At 45.5% G+C, this 15,046-nt stretch overlaps 1 protein-coding gene across 1 annotated transcript; it reads left to right on the top strand.

Annotated features, from left to right (window-relative positions):
- The first annotated feature begins 3,562 nt into the window (after positions 1-3,562).
- On the top strand, positions 3,563-5,118 carry LOC149871896 (prolactin-releasing peptide receptor-like). The gene has a single exon (XM_090034969.1). It carries the CDS (start codon positions 3,585-3,587, stop codon positions 4,680-4,682), a length of 1,098 nt encoding a protein of 365 aa, XP_089891095.1. The 5' UTR covers positions 3,563-3,584; the 3' UTR covers positions 4,683-5,118.
- Positions 5,119-15,046: the final 9,928 nt, after the last annotated feature.

The raw sequence follows: 15,046 nt of genomic DNA on the forward strand, positions 1-15,046 counted from the left end.
GATTGGTAGGTAAGTAGGAGACAGCAAACTCTTTTCAGCCTCAATTAAGTAATCAAAGATGATCTACAAGGTCACCAACCCAGGTTCTGCCTTGCTCTTCTCACACAGAAGAAACTTCTAAGGCTGTGACATCAGAGACTTCACCTTCTGGGGTGCTATCGACTTCAATGTATTTGAGAAGTTTCTTGTACATACTCCCTTCCAAACACTCCAGACCAATATTTATTGTGTCTTCTGGAAAGACAGGGGCATATTTTCATCTCAAGGCATAAGCAGATGTGAGTATAAGTCTCAGTGTAGAATATGCCCCTGGCAATTCTGTATTATTTTTTTCTCTCATAGATTTAAAAAAGCTTAGTATCTGTTTTATGATCCCATATATCCCACTGACTTCAGTGGAATTACTTCTAATTTATATCAGCAGAGATCAGAATGAGCTTCCCAGGATTAAAACTGAAGCAGCACTATTCCCTTCAATTAAGAACAGTTTTAAAAGAGAAATCAGAGAGTTTCCATCAAAAATTAAGTGTCTGTAATTCATAAAACAAAAAGGCTATCTGACTACAGCAATAAGCCATGACTGGCACAGAGCTGTTCAGGTCCTTTCAGGGGAGGATGGAAAGCTTGAATTACTAGGAGACAAGTGGAAGTCAAAGAGAAGGGTGACTCAGAGCCTGATTCACCATTGTTCCGCACCTTGTGTAATACCATACTTAGATCAGTGCAAAATGTTACCAAGTCAGGGCCTGGACCTAAAACACACATACCCTGATGTACACATTTTGTACACTGGTGTAAAATATACCAGGATCTCAAGCAGACAGGTGATCAGAATAGCTTTGTGCAGTAGGCATTATTATAGTTCCTTGACATCATCTTGCCTTTAGCAGACACCTATCCTGGGATAGCTTCAGATATGACACTTCTCCCAGTGTAATTTTACACCTTTACACCTGTTTCTTTTCCCCAAGGAAGTTCTATCCCAGCTTCAACTCAGTTCACAGGCATAGGACTATGTTGTGGGTCTGCTCCTGCTTAATGGTTGTTTAAAGGCTGATTATCCTGGTGTGAATATGGTGAGCCAGGGCCCTCTGAATAAAATAGCATTTTACACACACATGTAAAATGTAAGTTATTGTGCATTGAACGTGAAGAATTGAGCTTCATGAAAGTGGTGGGAGAGGACAAGATTTTAACAAAAGCAATGTTGATGAACTGGGAGTGGGAAATGATGTATATCAAGAAGGTCAGACAGGAAGGAGAAGCTGCAATCAAAGACAAGGATGGGGGGGGGGGGATAGCCTTCCCAGAAAAAAAATTGGACAATTAGAGGTGACATGAAGAAGGAAAATCATGGTTTGCTGAGAACTTGGCTGTGGGTTGAGAAAGGAAGAGAGAGTAGCTCACAACAAGTTTACATCCCTCCTTCTGAGATGGAGACCAGCCTGAAAAGGGTTTGGGGGCGCAGGTAAGAAGTTCTGTTTACTACTGTGTTGAGTATGAAATGTTGGTAGGTCATTTAAAACAAATGTCAGGGAGGTGGTTAGATTGGAGAGAGAGTTCTGACACAGGCTGGAATTAGAGCTGGGTTTGATGTTGAGAAACAGATTTGGGAGAGAAGATGATAAAAAGTGACTTGAATGTGCAGATTCTCTACATGGCTGTTCAACCATTTGAAAGGCAGAAGGCTGATGAGCTTCTCTAAGTTCACAGTAATGACAAGCAAATTTTTTCAGAGATTTATGCTTAGATGATTAACCACTCACTTCTTAGCTGAGTTTATAGTGCATTGCCTAGCTGCAAGGAAATCTGGAGCAGAGCTGAACAGCAGTGACATTTTGGATTGCCCTTGCTCACCCCCTGGCTGGTGGTGGGGGCTCAAGCTGCTGTCTTAGTTTCATAGTTTCATAGTTTCTAGGGTCGGAAGGGACCTGAGTAGATCATCTAGTCCGACCCCCCCGCCATGGCAGGAAATAATACTGGAGTCAAACGACCCCAGCAAGATGTTCATCCAACCTCCTCTTAAAAACCCCTTCCTGAGAGGCTACTTTTTGCTTTCATTGAAAATCAGGTGCAGTTCCCTTTATATTTTCTGTCTAGAAAACTTAGAGCCCAATTCTAGTTGCACCATTGTGGAAGTGAATCTAACTTAAGGCCCCTTTGCACCAGTAGGGGTCCATAGAGAAAAGATGAACAAGTGGACACCAGCAGTAAGATACAACCTAATACCTGAGAAAGCTGAATTCAGCTTCTTGCCCTCTTGTTGCCTTCTTATGTGACCGTGGGTCAGCCGCACTACCTCTCTGCATATGTCCCTACCACTCAAATACAGCACCTTGCAGTACTGAGACCTGCTGTATGTGCTTCCTCCTGAACTGTAATTAGTGTAGTGCTGCATGTGCACCATTACATTCTTCTGAGAGGACTCTTGGCATAAGTTAGAGTAGGCCACAGGTTGCTTTAAATAATATCCTTCAACTGCCAAATGCTGGGAAACAGACCTTATTGGCAAGCCCAATTGTTGGTTATGTCTGGTTTGGGAGGCAGCATGCATGGATCAGGTATGGCATGTCTCAGAAATATGCTCCCTGGCACTCTACATAGTTGTATTGACAATTTCCTGTGCAAGATGCAGGATAATGGCAGGGCTCCCCAGGAATAAAACAGAGGATAGCAGGTGAGGGAGGATAAGACTATTACTCTCACAACAACCCTCTGTGGCAAAGAAATGAAATAATATATGGGCTTAGGTACAGCAACGTAAAGACGTCATATATGACTGAATGAGAGATGAATTGTACAACCCCCAGCTTTGACAAATTGACACACTCAGATTCCTCTCCACAGCCACTGGGAGTCTCTGGGGCATAGGCCCTACTTGAGTTGAAGTGTCACAAATCAGGGAAGTTAGAGGCTGGGTTTCAGTGTATTTCCCTAGGTTCCAACTGCTTTGTGTTTTGCTTCCAGAACACAAGAACCCTACAGCTTATGTAACCAGCTGTGAAAAGACCCTCCTGTACTTTAGTGACTCTTTTTGGCTAGAGAAGGGGGATGAGTGGCTGGGACTTTCTTTCATTCTGTTGATTACCTTCTGTCATGACAGCTGCTTGGAGCCATCAGCATCCTATGCAATTCAGAGTATCCTTTGGGTTACTCTAACACAGGGGTGGGCAAAATGCAGCCTGCCAGACTATTCTATCTGGCCTCTGGGGCACCTAAAAAATTCAGAAAATTAATATTTATCTGCCCCTGGCTGCCTGTCATGTGGCCCTTGATGGCTTGCCAAAATTCAGTAAGTGGCCCTCCACCCAAAATGATTGCCTGCCCCTGCTCTAACACGTGCCAGAACTCTGTTCTAACATATAGCAGGCTAGAAGTGGTGAAACACAGAGGTGGTTCAAAAGTACCTTGGGCAGGTTTGGTAGTTCTTGGCCACCCTCGAGGACCTGGGCCTTGATTCTCAGGCAGAAACTGTGGCAGAACTTGAAAAGAACAATATTTTTGCTATAGGGCTAACAAACTTTTCTCTTCTTGAATTTATTTAAGGCAAGGATAAGCAACATCTTTTAGACACAAGCTTCAACATGGCACACAGTCAGCTACCAAATGACTCCTGGCAGAATGGTTCGACCCCTGTATTCACCGGCCTTGACCTTCTCTTTGACCTGAAGCCTCTCTTCATCCCCCTCTATGCCACTCTGGTAGCTGTGGCTTGCACAGGAAATTTCCTCCTTATTCTCCTTATTGCTGTCACCAAAAAGCTGCACAGCACTACTAATTTCCTCATAGGAAACCTGGCTGCTGCTGACCTGATCATGTGTGTTGTCTGTGTCCCACTGACTGCATCCTATGCCTTTGAGGTCCGTGGCTGGCTCTTTGGGATGTTCATGTGTTACTTTGTTACCTTGATGCAGGCTGCCACTGTCTTTGTGTCTGTGCTGTCCCTCTCAGCTATTGCAGTGGACCGTTATATTGTTGTTGCTTACCCCATTCGCAGACGGCTAAGCCGCAAGTCCTGTACATACATTGTGGCCCTTATTTGGTTACTTTCTATTGTAGTTTCTGTACCCACATCCATGCACACCCACTATTTAGATCTCAACAAGATTGGTCATGACATGATCATCTGTGAAGAATTCTGGAAGCACGAAGAGAGAGAGAGGCTGGTGTACTCATGCTCAATGCTCCTTTTATCATACATGCTCCCACTTTCAGCAGTGTCAGTCTCCTACTTGGCCATTTCTTACCACCTCAGGAAAAGAAATGTTCCAGGGGCTGGCTACCATAATCAAGACAAATGGACCAAAACGAAGCAAAAGACCTTCCGGGTTCTCATAATCTCAGTCATGTGTTTTGCCATCTGCTGGCTGCCTCTTCAGGTAGTAAACCTTATCAGAGACATAGATGAGGAATTCACCATCTTGGACAAGCGGTATGTGAATGTGATTCAAGTGTCCTGTCACTTGGTCGCCATGAGCTCTGCCTGCTACAACCCCTTCATTTATGCCTCCCTTCATGATAAATTCCGATTCCATGTTACTAACTATTTTTACAATCGGAAGAAAAGGTCCAGTATCATGTCCCACAGGGCCTCCCGACTAAATACCTGCTCCACCCTGGCAGACATCCCAATGGGCATCACAGATAAGTTAGCTTTACAAGGAAGGTTTTCTTTTAATTAAAATATCCCAGGAGATCACTTCTGTTCTTATAGACGTATTTGGTCCCTTACTTCTGGGCTTACACCAAAAGACATAGAAACCCACCATGCATGCAATGCAATGGTATTTTGTCATTTCTAAAAGCATGTACTCATGTCTGAGACCATGGGAGTAGCACTAATGAAAAAACAAGCAAATGGGATTTAGGTCTGCTGGAGTAGAAACAGTTCCTCCCAGCAACTCTAATGTATTCCTTGGAAGAAAAACAAGCAACAACAATATTGCAGTCATGTACATTGAAGCTGATTCTGAGTAGTTTTTAACTTCTTGTCACTAATTGATGGTGTTTCTATCGGAATAGCAATCATTTCCTCTTTATTCAATTCAATGCACTGCTAAAAGAACACTACAGGCAAAGAATGGCCATTTTCCTGGTTGAAACAGAACAAGAAACTTGACCCCAAGATTAAAGACCACTCAGTGAGCTCTTTTATGCAATTTATTGCAAACTTCAATTTTCAGAAATGGTTTACAAATCTGAACATGTGACATTTTGCTCCTAAATATTTGTTTGCCTTTTCATGCCTAAAAGGACACCAAAACCCCCCAGAAAAACTCAGGTGTGAATAAACAAATTTATGCACAAATTGGAGACCTAGCACCAAACAGCCATTTTTGTTTGCCCAGGTCAATTTGCAAGGAAATCTTTGGTACAGTCAAACACCTAAGAAATAGCTAGTAATATCAGAATGTATGTACCAACAAGATAGTGGGCACACATTTAGGAGGTCAAGTTCATTAACTCCTACATTGCTTAGATTATTCCCCAGATTTCTAGTGTATCCATCATCATAGTATGTCTATGAACCATACAAAGATTGAAGTTAAGTATGAAAGAAGCATTTCCCTCAAAAAGGTATCATCCTTGGGTATGAGGGCACAATCCATCCATGATATCACACTACTCTCACCCCAGGAGCCAGAGATAGAGAAAACCCAGCCTGCATGTAGGTAGGACTGCCTGGGAACACTAGTTAGCAGAAAGACAGGACAAGATCGTTTGGCTAAATTTGGACTCAGAAGTGTTTCTGGTGGAAGCAAATTCCAAAGGCCAGACAGTGTCAGTGAGTATGCCCTGCCTGCCCTGCATGCTCCAGCCACAGCAGAGAGAGCCAAAGTTTTCCCACTGCATGCATGTGACAGAGTAGGGCCTAGATGAATGGCAGATACCAAATTGGTTGGGGCTTAGACTATTAAGTCTTTGCAGTCTACACCAGCTCTTTGACTTTCACTCAGAAATGCACAGCCAGCCAATCCACAGAGCACAGGAGTAACATGCTCAGACCAGCTTGCACTACTCAGCGGCTGAGCCACCCTGTAAACAAACACATTAGATGTACTTTAAGAAATCCTAGGAGTTCATGGATTCATTTTTTATTATAAAGAATTGTTCCTAAGCAACCAACATCTTTTTCCTTCTACAAATATGTGAAAATAGTGTCATAGGTAAAGTTAAATTACTGTCTAGTGTATATTTCATAAAATTATGGTTTGTTAGTGATGGCTGATACCTTTTTCTCCATCTGAGATTATAAGGAACATTCAAATATTGGAGAAGGTACTTGAGATTGTAGAAGATAAGGCTCATTTAGGAGTGTGAAGGGCTTTCATAGGGTGCTTAGCCTTCCAAAAAAGCATTGAGGGGGCATGTCTATTCCAGAGACATAGTTGCCTCATACACTCACTCCTGTCCCCCAAGTGGCATGCTGAAAAAAAAATCATGTCGTATTTGTTAGAGGAAAGCCAGAAGCACCAGGAGCCACTCTTAGGAGTATGCCCAAGACAAAAGTCCTGCCTCTGGCAAGTAGAGTGGGTGATGTGGGCACAAGTGGACAAGGCTGGTTCTTGGTGGCAGTCTTGGGATTACCATGGCAGCAACATAGACATGCTATGAATGAACAGCTCAGCGTGGCTCATGCATTTCCCTTCCCATACAATGTACAATGCACACTATGTGGGATAATCAAACACTGAAGAAGTATCAGAGGTGGATTAGTAAGCTTCCATCTCATAGGAGCTGTACCACTTTGCATGGAATACTTATTCATTGGGCAGAGAGGGAGAGAGAATGACTCTATAACCTACCAGTGAGGGCACTCACCTCTGCAAGGGGAGACCTGAGTTTTAGTCTTTGCTGCAATGATTACTTACATACTGAATGCTTGCACAGTCACTGGGAGATGCAAGTTCAAAGAGAGGAGGGAACTGAACCTTGATATCCCACTTGTAGTGTAGATTAGTATGTTACCCACTGAGCTATTGAAGACAGGGGATGATGACACTTTCTCCTCAGCCACTTTCTGTGGGGCCTGATCTGTGCTCTGAGAATGCTTGCCACATTTATCCCTGTCCTCAAAACCTGCTGGGGGTGGTGTCTATTTTATAGTAGTTTATGGATCCCGATGAGGCAATGCCTAGGTGATTAGGAGTTAGTCAGCTCTGGGCATAAATTTAATAACAGAATTTTCCCCTGGTGTTCTAACCCTACACTCCGTGAAGAAAAAGGAAATATTTAGATCTGCCTATATCTGATATCTGGAGAGTTCAGAGAAGGGGCTGAGGAGCAGCTTTTTTATCCGGGGAGATGACATACATAGCAATGTGTGGAGCTCAGAATGAGGAGCAGTAAGAGGAGCTGCTTCTTCCTACAGGACATATGACTAAAGAGTCATCTGCAAAAGGTCACAGATGGTAGGATTTGTGAGTTTAAGGTCAGCCACTCAGTAAACAATTCATATCATGGTATGTCATCCCTGTGGAAGAAATCAGGATTCCCCTACCACAAGCACACTCTGTCTCCTGACATATACATCTATAGGATCAAATCCAGTGTTTGCTACTCTTCAGACTAGCCCAAGGCATTCTTCCTTCCTTCCTACCCAGATTTCAATTTAGGGGACATATTTTCTCTTGCCTTTTCCTTCCCCAGCAGCCTTCATAAAAAGACACCAACATATAGATCACAATTAACTAAAAGCATTTAAAAGATTAAGCACTGTTACATGGGGCAGTCAATATGGTGTTAACAGGTACCTAGATAGGGGCTCACTATCAAGCTTCCTAGACAGGAGTGGAATAAAGTAGGTCCTTTCCGCTTCCTGGCCATCACTTTAAAATTGTACATTGGGACAGAAGGTGGAGTGCACTGAATAGTGGAAAAAAAGGAAGATGCAAAGTCAGGGCGTGGCAGTGCTGAGAAAGAAGTAGTTGCTGACTAACAACCCAGGCAGCATCTGGCCCAACACTGTGGCATCCTTCTCTCAGTCTGTATTATAAGTAGGCCCATTGTGACACTATTTGATGAACTCTTCCAGTGTCTGTGATTATTTCTGGCTTTTTTAAAAAAAAAACAAGAATTGTGGTGGTCAACTCGTATGGAAGAATTTCTGCATGTGCAAGTCTCATACACCAGAAGGACTTCTAAACTGTGTAGGAATTATTTAGCTAGATATACATACATTAGAGTTTGATGCAAGAAGATAAGCTACGAAGAGAAGCTGTGACTGATAAATCAGTCACTAGCCTATCAACTCACTGTCTTCTTGCTACATCCTTTTTAATTTCCATCAGTCATAAAGGAGCTTAAGGAAGCCACTTTTATAAATGCAATTGAGAGAAAGACATAAGGATCCATGTCCAGCAAGCACAGTTGGGCTACTTTCATCTCTAGGGTCATATAAGGGGCTTTTTAGTCTGGTTGTTCAGATACAGATTTCTTTCTCTGAACAGTCCGTATGAGGAAACACCTTTTTGGATTGTTGCACCTTCTGATGGAATGAGTTTCTGTCATTGTTCTTCACAACAGGGGAAAGTAGGAGTTAAATTTGCAAACCATGTTTTCCCACTGCCAGATGAAAGCTCCCAGTGGAAATATTTGATGTCACTAAGATTTACAATCCAAAGTGGCATCCTTGAGTGCGGACTCTGTCCATTGAGCCGTAATAGTCTCAGCAGGGTCCCTAATCCATTCTTGTTGCACATGTGGAATAGCTGTTGCATGCTGCTTCCCCCCCCCCCACCGCCCCAAGAGATCCTTGTGTGCTCTAATGACGCTCTAATAAGGAGTGTATTATTGTTAATAGTATAACCAGTGGAGGCTGGAATCTGTTAAATGCAATGTAATGCACACACTTGTGAGCTCTGTTTTTCTGGTATAAGAAATAAATAAAAGTTTGTTCCTTTACAGCTGTCAAGCTACCATGCATAATTGTGTTTTACAGAAAATACTGGATCAGTTGTCCTGAAGAAGAGGGGTGGTGAGGAATGTAATGAAATTTAATGTCCTTTTCTTCAATAAATACATACATACAAAACCCTTCTTCTGTGTGCCTCAACTGACACAGATCCAAAAGATAGAGCCCAGATATGAGGTCCCTGTGCTTAATTTCCTCCTAGTCTAGAAATAAATGGCCAATTTAGATGTTTTTACCCTTATTGGGATTTCTAGCTTTGTTTGATAGATCATGTTATGGCTGAATTCACTGATATGCCATAGTTATTCTACACAGCAGACACATTAACTTATACACGAAAGTTAGAGGAAAGTGGTTGCAATAGAGGTGGGAAGCCATGTCTCAAATATATGTTTTTTGAAGGTAATAAATGTAGATTTGTATTTTTTGTGCTGGTGCTGAGAAATTCAGCTAAATATCAGTAACTGGTGCCCACTGTTACCTGATAAGTGGTGCCACCAACTCCTTTTGCCTACTTTGCCAGTCCAGTCCTCTCTGACCAGACTGCTCTTTAGAGGATGATTGGAAACCTACCAGTGAGGGAGCCCCAGTCCTGCCAGCCTCAACCATCTGATAACTATGAGCCTTAAACAACCACAACATTATCTTTTAAAATATGATTTTTAAGTCAATAGGGCTGATCCTCAGCTAGTGTACATTCTGACCAGCCTAAATCTACCCTAGTAGAACTGTGAGGTGTTTATTTATTTCACTTAAAGTTTCACATCTTCCTCCCAAGTCTGTAGCTATGAAGGATAGAAACATTTTTTTTTTCAGTGAAACCTGAGATTTTTACATGATCATATGACTCCAGTTGCTGGGGCTTAACATAAGATCTTAACATTTGAAATGCCTGATAAACACTGAGAGAAAACAACAATGAGCAGCTCTGGTTTAATGTTACAGCACCTATGGTGAAAGCATGAAACATGTATTGGGGAAAAAAAAGAGGAGTGGAGACCTGGTCTGACACTAGGATGGGTGACAGATCAGGAATTCTCTTTCTCTCCAGGTGCAGGGTGTCACTTGGAATTCTTTGACATGCATGAATTACCAGTTTGATTATAAAACACCGCCCCCCCCCCCCAAAATAATCTTTCTTCTGTAATGGACTGTGAAGTTCACCTAAGAGCTGATATCACTGATTATATCTTCCCCACTGATACATCTCTGCCCTGATTTTCCTTGTTAGTAAGGAAGGTAGCCCCTTTTTTCTCCCTCGTCTTTCCTCTAAATTCAGGGTTCTCAATCCCCAGGCCACGGCCCACTGCCAGACCGTAGTGGGTCAACCGCCAGTCCGCAGCACGGTCAACTGCCGGACTAGAAGTAGCTAAGGATTGGCAAACTGTGCCCCCCCACCCCCCCAGAACCAGATGGAGAGAACACGGCTCCTTCCACAGGGCCCGCAGCAGCGCAAGGTTTGGCCCACCCCCTGCCTGGGAGCTGGGGGTATCCTTACCTGCCTTCTGGCCGGGTTGGCTGTGACTGTGGTACACTGGGCTGCAGCCACTTCCACAAGGCCATTCTATCCAGCCAGTGAGGCCCCTAAAAAAATTTAGAAACTTAATATTTATCTGCCCCTGGCTGCTTGTCAAAGATAACAGGAGCCAGGGGTAGTAGGACCCAGGGGGAGCCAACAAAAGAACTAAAACAGCTGGAGCAGCAAGTCCAGCCCGGTGGGAGTATGGGGCCCACATTCATGCACTGGGGCCCAGAGCAGGGTGGCAGAAGCGTGGGGCACCAGGACCACAGGAGCAGCTGGGACATGGTGCCAGAGTGGCCAGGGGTGATGTGGAAGCTGCAGGACAAGAGTAGCAGTGACAGACAGGGGGCAAGTGGCAGTGAGCAGGAGTACAGGGCCTGCTGCCCTGGGGCTGGAAGCAGCAGGAGCACAAGGCCCAGGTTTGCAGGAGCTCTGCCTGCTGTGGGGAGGCTGGGGGATGGGGATTACCCATGTATACTACACAAACACATGTAAATAAGGACAAAAATATACTTTGAAATGAAATTAATGAATGTTGTAGTATGTTTGATTTTTAGAATATAATTTGGTATTTTTCTGGTACAGAGATTTCATAGACATTAGGGCTGGAAGGGACCTCGGGAGATTTCATAGATTTCATAGACATTAGGGCTGGAAGGGACCTCGGGAGATCATCGAGTCCAACCCCCTGCCCAAAGGGCAGGAAGTCAGCTGGGGTCATAGGATCCCAGCAAGATAAGCATCCAATTTACTCTTGAAGGTGTTCAATGTAGGCGCTTGAACCACCTCCGCTGGCAGACTGTTCCAGACCTTGGGGGCTTGGACAGTAAAGAAATTCTTCCTTATGTCCAGCCTGAAACGGTCTTGCAGGAGTTTGTGACCGTTCGACCTCATCATCCCATGGGGCGCTCTGGTGAACAGATGTTCCCCCAGATCCTGGTGGTCACCCCTGATAAACTTGTAGGTGGCCATCAGATCACCCCTGAGCCTGCGCTTTTCCAGGCTAAAGAGTCCCATGGCTCTCAGCCTGTCATCGTAAGATCTGTTTTCCTGACCTCTGATCATGCGCGTGGCTCTCCTCTGGACTCTCTCAAGCTTCTCCACATCCTTTTTGAATTGTGGAGCCCAAAACTGGACGCAGTACTCCAGCTGCGGCCTCACTAAGGCCAAGTACAAGGGGAGAATGACGTCCCAGGATTTGCTCGAGAAGCATCTATGGATGCACGCCAGCATTTTGGTTGCTTTACTAGCCGCAGCATCGCATTGGAGGCTCATGTTCATCTTGTGGTCAACGATGACCCCCAAGTCTTTTTCTTCTGTAGTGCTAACCAACGTAGCACTGCGGAGCCTATAAGGGTGCTGCAGGTTTTTCCTCCCAAGGTGGAGAACCTTGCATTTTTCGGTGTTAAACACCATGAGGTTCTCGTCTGCCCATTTGCTGAGCTTGTCCAGGTCAGCCTGGATCACCCGCCTATCTTCTGGCATGGATGCTTTGCCCCAAAGTTTGGTGTCATCGGCGAACTTGGCCAGTCCACTCCTGACTCCAATGTCCACATCGTCAATGAAGATGTTGAACAGTTTGGGTCCCAGGACAGAGCCTTGAGGGACCCCACTGGTCACAGGGCACCACGATGAGTGACTGCCATCAATCACAACCCTCTGGGTCCGACCACGAAGCCAATTTCCCAGCCAGCGGATCGTGGTGGAGCCAAGGCCACAACTGGCCAGTTTGGCCAAGAGGTGATCATGGGTTACCAGATCAAAAGCTTTTTTGAAGTCAAGATATATGACATCAATCTCTTCTCCCTTGTCCAGGTGATAGGTCACCTGGTCATAGAAGGAAATGAGATTGGTCAAACAAGACCTACCCGCAACAAACCCATGCTGGCTGTCCTTTAGGATGTTAACATTGCCCTTGCTTTTCCTCCGGCTCCCCACATATCTGAAAAAGGACTTTTTGTTGTCCTTGATGCCTGAAGCTAGTTGGAGTTCAGTTGCAGCCTTGGCTTTCCTGATCATCAAGTCCAGCCCCCTGCCCAAAGGGCAGGAAGTCAGCTGGGGTCATAGGATCCCAGCAAGATAAGCATCCAATTTACTCTTGAAGGTGTTCAATGTAGGTGCTTGAACCACCTCTGATGGCAGACTGTTCCAGACCTTGGGGGCTTGGACAGTAAAGAAATTCTTCCTTATGTCCAGCCTGAAACAGTCTTGTAGTAATTTATGACCGTTCAACCTCGTCATCCCTTGGGGTGCTCTGATGAACAAACATTCCCCCAGATACTGGTGGTCACCCCTGATAAAAGCTTATAGGTTGCCATCAGATCACCCCGAGCATGTGCTTTTCCAGGCTAATGAGCCCCATGGCTCTCAGCCTGTCATTGTAAGGTCTGTTTTCCTGACCTCGGATCATGCACGTGGCTCTTCTCTGGACTCTCTCAAGCTTCTCCACACCCTTTTGAATTGCAGAGCCCCAAACTGGATGCAGTACTCCAGCTGCAGCCTCATGAAGGATGAGCACAAGGGGAGAATGACATCCTGGGATTTGCTTGAGATGCATCTATGGATGCAAGTCAGTGTTTTGGTCGCTTTACTAGCTGCAGCATTGCATTGCAGGCTCATGTTCATCTTGTGGTCAATGATGACCCTCAAGTCTCTTTCTTCTGTAGTGCTAGCCAGTGTAGCACTACTGAGCCTATAAGGATGCTGCAGAGTTTTCTTCCCAAGGTGGAGAACCTTGCATTTTTCGGTGTTAAACACCATGAGGTTCTCATCTGCCCATTTGCTGAGCTTATCCAGGTCATCCTGGATCACCCACCTATCTTCTGGCGTGGATGCTTTGCCCCAAAGTTTGATGTCATTGGCGAACTTGGCCAGTCTGCTTCTGACACCAATGTCCACATCATTAATGAAGATGTTGAACAATATGCATCCAAGGACAGAGCCTTTGTGGCCCCCACTGGTCACAGGACATCATGATGAGCGACTTCCATCAATTACTACCCTCTGGGTCCGACCACAGAGCCAATTTCCCAGCCAGCAGATCATGGTGGACCCAAGGCCACAATTGGCCAGTTTCACCAAGAGGTGATCATGGGATACCAGGTCGAAGGCTTTTTTGAAGTCAAGATATATGACATGAATCTCTTCTGCTTTGTCCAGGTGATAGGTCACTTGGTCGTAGAAGGAAATGAGATTGGTCAAGCAAGACCTACTCAGCAACAAACCCATGCTGGCTATCCCTTAGGATGTTGGCATTGGCTAGTCCATTAAGGATGGCCTCTTTAATAAACTTTTTGAAGATCTTTCTCAGGGTAGAAGTCAAGCTGATGGGCCTATAGTTGGCCAGACCCACTTTCCTCCCTTTCTTAAAGATAAGCACCACATTGGCCTTCTTCCAGTCTTCAGGCACTACACCAGAGCACCAGGAGGACTCAAAGATCTGTGACAGGGGCTGGGCTATGATGTTTGCCAGCTCCTTGAGTATCCTGAGGTGTACATTGTCATGGCCAGCTGACTTGAAGGTATCCAGCTTCTCAAGGTCAGCATTTATGGAGGGCAGGGGATCTCCCTCACCTGGACCTCCCAGTCCTGTAGTGGGCATGGGCATCCCATGGGACCGATGAAAGGCTGATGCAAAGTACCCATTTAATACGTTGGCTTTTTCCTGGGCAAACCCCTTGCTGAAAGGAGTAATTCTAGGGTGAAAGGGGAAGGACTTCTAGTGGCAAAAGGTTAGGGGGTAGGACTTCCACTCCAAAGACGGTGACCTGGGGGTAGGACACCTGTCAAGGGGTGAAGCTACCCATCCAGCCCTTGTTGGCTTGCCAAAACTCTGTAAGTTGCCCCTCTGCCCAAAATAATTGCCTGCCCCTGGGCTACTGCCTCTCACAGACCTCTTGAGTTATCTGGTAAGCCACATAACCAGCCTGTGCCTCAGATCCACATGTAAGTGAAAGGGATGCATTATAAAGTGTTCATGCAGCAAATAGCACAATGAAGTCCTCATCTCAGTTTGGGCCTCCCAACGCCTCAGTGGTGATGATGATGATTTTACCATTACTATCTAAAGTATAAAGAATGTTGAACATTTATATCCCAGAGGTGATCCAGACAGATGTTAATGTAAGTCATGCTCTTGGATAGGCAGCTTGGGGCATAGGTGGATTCATGCACGGCCTACAGAGCCTGGGGCCAGGGCCCCTGCCAGTCAGGGTGTCCCAGATGCCTGGGTTCCTTCCAGAAATGGCAGGTTTCCTCTTGCAGGCAGGCAGCATTCTAGCCTGCAAGGGGTCCTGTTGGGAGTAAGATGGAGGGGGCACCATGTGCATGTGCACAGCCAGAAATGCAGCTGGGAAGCATGGAGAGCAGCTCCCTATTAGGTAGGTCTATGGAAGGAAAGAGGCATGGGGGAGGGAGGCATTGGGGGTGCCAGATTGAGGCCCCCAGGCTCCACGGTGGGGGGCGGGGGGGAGTGGGGCAGGGGCTGGGGGCACTGTCCAGCCAGGGTAGTGCATGGAACTCAGGGGCAGGACAGGAAGCAGGATGGAGCCACAGGCAGCTTGTCCAAGGGGCATGGGGGTGGCTCCCTGCTGCTGTGCACACTGCCTGGG

This window comes from Crocodylus siamensis, chromosome 2, assembly GCF_052110815.1.
Source record: "Crocodylus siamensis isolate JL-2025a chromosome 2, ASM5211081v1, whole genome shotgun sequence".
Lineage (NCBI taxonomy): Eukaryota > Metazoa > Chordata > Crocodylia > Crocodylidae > Crocodylus > Crocodylus siamensis.